Genomic DNA, 5,000 nt, shown 5'->3' with positions numbered 1-5,000 from the left:
CCATTGTTTCTTGTCTGATTCTCATTCAATGTAAAAATTTGGTCACTTTTGATGTTGTCAATTCCCTTTAGAATTTTAAAGACCTGTATCAAGTCATCTCTGAGTCTACGCTTTTTTAGGAAAAACAGATTCATATGTTTTAGTCGATTTTCGTATGATTTATTTTTGATATTTGGAATCAGTTTTGTGGCTCGCCGTTGTACTCTTTCCAATCTGTCAATGTCTTTAATGATATTCGGTGACCATACGGAAACAGCATATTCCAAATGTGGACAAACTAACGATTTATATAGCTTGTTAATGAGTAATGGACTTTTGAAATCAAAAGATCGCGTAATCAGTCCCAAAATCTTATTTGCTTTCTCAGAGGCTGAAATACACTGCTTGGATGATTTGAGGTCGTTACTGATAATTACGCCGAGATCTTTTTCACTATCCACTTTTGTTAACGAATTTCCAAATAACTTGTAATCGTACTTACTGTTATTTTTACCTATGTGCATTACCTTGCATTTACTTGTGTTAAATTTCATTAGCCACTTTTCAGACCATTGCTGTAATTTATCTAAATCTTTTTGAATATCTAATTGGTTTGAGTGATCATTTGCCACTCGCACATTTTTGTATCATCAGCAAATTTGGAAACAGTAGATTTTAGTCCATGGTCTATATCATTTATATATACTATGAATAGAAGTGGCCCAAGAACGGAACCCTGAGGAACTCCACTTGCAACACTTTTCCATCCAGAAGTTTTTCCATTTAAAATAACCACCCACAGAATGACCCACCAGTCTCCCTGTAAGTATGACTAAACTTACTTCCAAAAAGAATCCTAAGTAGTTTCAAAATAATGTAAAGAAATGTCAGCAAAAGCAAACAGGAGTAGTACGGCGAGTGCTACAAGGAAGACTGACGCAAAGGTCAGGAGCATTAGGGAGTGGAGGAGTAAGAGGAAGAGGAGGTGGTAGAGGTGGTGATGGTAGTGGAGGAAGAGAAGGTGGAGTTAGAGGAGACGTAGAAGGGTGATGATAACAACGATGAGGAGGAGGAGGTCCAGGAAGAAGATGAAGATGTAGAGATGGAAGAAAACAAGTTTGAGGCAAATTAAGTAGGAGAAACTAGAAAGATGGAAAAGAAGGAAGAAGAACAGGGGAAGAACAATTGTATGTACCTGTATTTCTATGGGCCGGTCCGGCAATGGACGTGGAAGAGATTGAGCCCCGTATCCTTCTCCTCCTACACTTTTTCCTCCACCTCCTTCTCCTCCTGTGCCTGTTCCTCCCTCCACCTCCTATTTCGTCGCGTTTGGCCCAAACATGGACAAACGAACACACAAACACGATGCAAAACAATAACAACTACAGCTTCAGGAGCGCCTCTGACCGCTGTCTTGGTCGATGAACTTGTACTTATGAAGTGTCATCCTAATTTTAGAGTTTAGAAGTTATCATTGTCCCCCATTTTTATTATGACAGGGACTAGTTTGCACACTCACACGCACCCACGCATGCGCACATTCAATCTTCCATTCTTCTCAACGCAAATTGGGTCATAAATGTTTTTAAAATATATTGAATTAACTTCAAACTCTTTGGCGGGCAGTCGACAGACATGGGAGATGAAATCCGTCTAAGTGGGATGGATCGAGCCTGCCGATTGGCTCACCGCGTGCGCGGTCATTTCCATCCTCGACGCTGATTGGCCCCCTGGATGCGGTTGTCACATGACCGGTCTGTAATATTTTGATAGCAATGCTAACTGTCTGACCAGGCCAAGTGACAAGCGTATGTCACTTTGGCATTTCAGTGGCGCAACAGACTGAGGTCACTAATTTTCAACTACAAAACATTATGAACTGCACGTAAACTGACGACGTAAACAACGTAAGGAATCCCGAGTGCGGAACAGAATGAGGTAGGGAGGGTGGAGGAGGGGGTAGGAGGGAATTTTGAAGGTGAGGAGGGGGGGGTAACATCCTAACTGGAGGGTGAAGGAGGAGAATGAGAGAGCTATGAAGAATATGGAGGAAAACCGAGCAGGAAGTAAAAGGGAAAGTGGATGGAGGATGTGGGTGGATATTTTGTATGCGGAAGAGAGGGCAGAAAGATTGATGAGAGACTATTAGTGATTGTGTATAAGGGAGTGGTAGGAGTGAGGGAAGTGTGGGGTTGGGGTGTGTGACTGTCTGTCACACTGTTGCCGCCCCTAAGTCCCGTCTATCTTTCGTGCTTTTACTTTCATTTAGCACCTCTCTCACTTTCTACTTCCCTTTCAGCACTGTCTTTGTTACGTACGATTGTCACTTATATTTTTAGTCCGTAGGCACCATGCCTCCGAAGAGATAAGTTATTGAAGTCATAGACTTAGAATGTGTATATTGCACAGTCTGGCTTCTACTTCTCTCTATATTTTTTGTATAGGGGTATTAAAATGTTTAAGTTTTTCTTTTCTTTCTTGGTTTTCTAAGGTACATCAAGGGACTTCCCTCGAGAGCACTCAATTTAGGTTCTATGTCAGTTCTGCAGTGACGTTATGATTTCTTTGGTCCAATGATCTTTAATTTTAAATTTAAAAACCTCCCCTAAGGGCGTGATCTTACAATCGTGAACCCATTGAATTTTCTCTCCCTCCACCCTTTTTCCAATCAGATCCGCCGTTACAAGTATGCATGCAATATTGTTTACTCAGCAATGTCAAATCACTGCACACTCAAATAGATTACATCAGCAAAAACAAAACACGTCATACAGCAATGAAATCAGGTCCCCAGGCACTTTTTTTTTTATAAACACAACGCTGTGTTTATAAACTTCTTAACCCATAAAATGCAGCCCTTGCCTTCGATTTTTTTTTTTTTTTTACCAAACAGCCGATCCAATAGAAATTAAATTCTCACTATCTACCCCTCTTTCTACCTCACTTGTCTACCTATATTTTACTGGGGGTGGGCATTTGGGAGTGGGATTAACGATGGCAATTCATATTCTCTCTCTCTCTCTCTCTCTCTCTCTCTCTCTCTCTCTCTCTCTCTCTCTCTCTCTCTCTCTCTTTCTCGCGCGCGCGCGATCCCTGAGAGAAATAACTTCGCTTAGTATAAACACGAAAGGTTTCAATCTCTTGATGTTCGTAAGTGCTCCTACTGAATGAAATCATTTGAAGCCCATTTGAATTAGGTAAACACAGAGTCGAATATAGACATATAAAGGCTGGGGTCTTTGGTTATGCAATCTATCCACTACACCACCTCCAAAACGAAATTGTGAGAGTATTTCGTAGTTCTTCGGCGCTCGTGGCGTAATCTGAAGCTTGCTGGTCTCATATTTACTTAGTTGTGGGTTCGAACCCCACACTCCTGTCCGATTCCCAGTAATGACTGTTATCTGATTCAACAGTCCAAACACACAGGACAAAGGTGACGGCATCAGCCTCAGGTACTGAGTGCCTACTGGAGTAGTCTCTTCATCTTTTTCTTTTTCGTCGCTACCCAGTGCGACACACCAACACACCCAGGCTGTGGTTGACAAGATTAGGTTAGGTTAGGTTAGGTTAACCTAAGTTCGATCATTTTTGTTTTCCCTACACACCATGATGTACGGCAGGGATACCCAAAGTGGCTGACAGAGTTAGGTTAGGTTAGCCTAATTTCTGAAAAGATAAGGAAGCTATTATAGAAAAAAAGTAGTGTCTGGAAAACAAAAATGTCACTCCAGTGCTTCTATTCGAAGAGGTGGAGCCCTCTGTAGAAATGGTAAAGGCGATATTTAGGCCCTGTTTACACTAGCTGTTTCAACCGCGGCGGTTCAGTTACAATGTAAGTCGATGGAGCCATTCACACACAACCACACATTTTTTTCGTTACTGAGGTACCGCAGCGTTTTCTGCGAGGTTCAAACCGCTAGTGTGAACAAGGCTTAAGAAGGAGGGCAAGAGAACGAAGGGATAATAGAAGTTAAGATTTTAGATCATATGAAGCTGCCCCTTCCCCCTCACACTTCCCACCCCACCACCACCCCACCCCAAACATCACTGGTTTGTTAACAACTCCAAACTTGTTAAACCTGTTCATATAAAGGATTTATTAATCAGACTTGTAAGTTTTATAAGATTAGAATAGGTTAGGTTAAGAGGTAAAATTGGGTTAATTTAAGATAGGACAATTTAGTTAATGCTAGGTTAGGTTAGCCGCAACTGACAGAACTTGCCATACCAGGAGTTTTTCACTTTCTATCTCGTGAGAGGTGAGGTGAGGATTCAAGTTTCGCATCTATACAACAAAATATGTCGTGGTACCACCTCCAGCATGCTGCTATCAGCGTGACAAAGAACCATGTGGCATCCAAGCCAAGCCAAACGCCCAATCCGAAGCAGGAAATATCAGCGTGGCATCCTGGCGCGGCGTCCAAGCCACCAGGAGCGACCCACGCCACGCGATGATCCTAACGGTTAGATAGGATGGGCATGAGTGCCAGTGATACCAGTGGCCCAAGTGCCAAAGGCTATAATTGGATTCGATCAGGAAGGAAGGTTGCAGTGAGGGAACTCGTAAGGAATACGAGGCGCAGGTGAAGAAGGAAGGTGTAGTGGAGAAGAAAGATATAGACGCAGGAAACAGGGAAATGAGGAGAGATAAGAGGGAAGAAGGAAAGGAGACATTTGGCACTTAGGTTTGGGTCGCGGCCTACCCTATAAATGGAAAGGTCAAGGGCCGGCCGTCTCACTTGTCCCGAGGCCAGGCACCGAGGTAAGCGTCTTCCCCCTGTTCATTAGACAGAACCGCCTCCCTGCGCACAAACACTTTGCTCTTTATTATAATAAAGGAGAGAATAACCATTCTGTGTTTGTGAGACCTCCTCTTGGCAGCTCACCCAAGCATACTATATTGATGGCAGTCTAGAGGAGAGTAACACACACGTTACACTAGCGAACGTTACTTTTACCCAGTGAACATGGTGCAATACACAGGAAACAATAAAACTCAATGAACATAGGGAGTTCAG

The 5,000-nt window shown here is 42.8% G+C and overlaps 1 protein-coding gene across 1 annotated transcript in view; it reads left to right on the top strand.

Annotated features, from left to right (window-relative positions):
* The first annotated feature begins 4,330 nt into the window (after positions 1–4,330).
* The window catches only part of LOC143026737 (uncharacterized), a 33,066-nt gene continuing 32,396 nt past the window's right edge, over positions 4,331–5,000 (top strand). The window contains exon 1 of the mRNA XM_076187507.1: positions 4,331–4,445. Within this exon, the coding sequence (XP_076043622.1) occupies positions 4,331–4,445 (115 nt within the window). The remainder of the gene's footprint in view (positions 4,446–5,000) is intronic.

Source organism: Oratosquilla oratoria, chromosome 7, assembly GCF_046742065.1.
Source record: "Oratosquilla oratoria isolate Oo_2021 chromosome 7, ASM4674206v1, whole genome shotgun sequence".
NCBI lineage: Eukaryota > Metazoa > Arthropoda > Malacostraca > Stomatopoda > Squillidae > Oratosquilla > Oratosquilla oratoria.
Note: the sequence above shows the minus strand (reverse complement) of the source record. Positions and strands in the feature narration are given on the sequence as shown.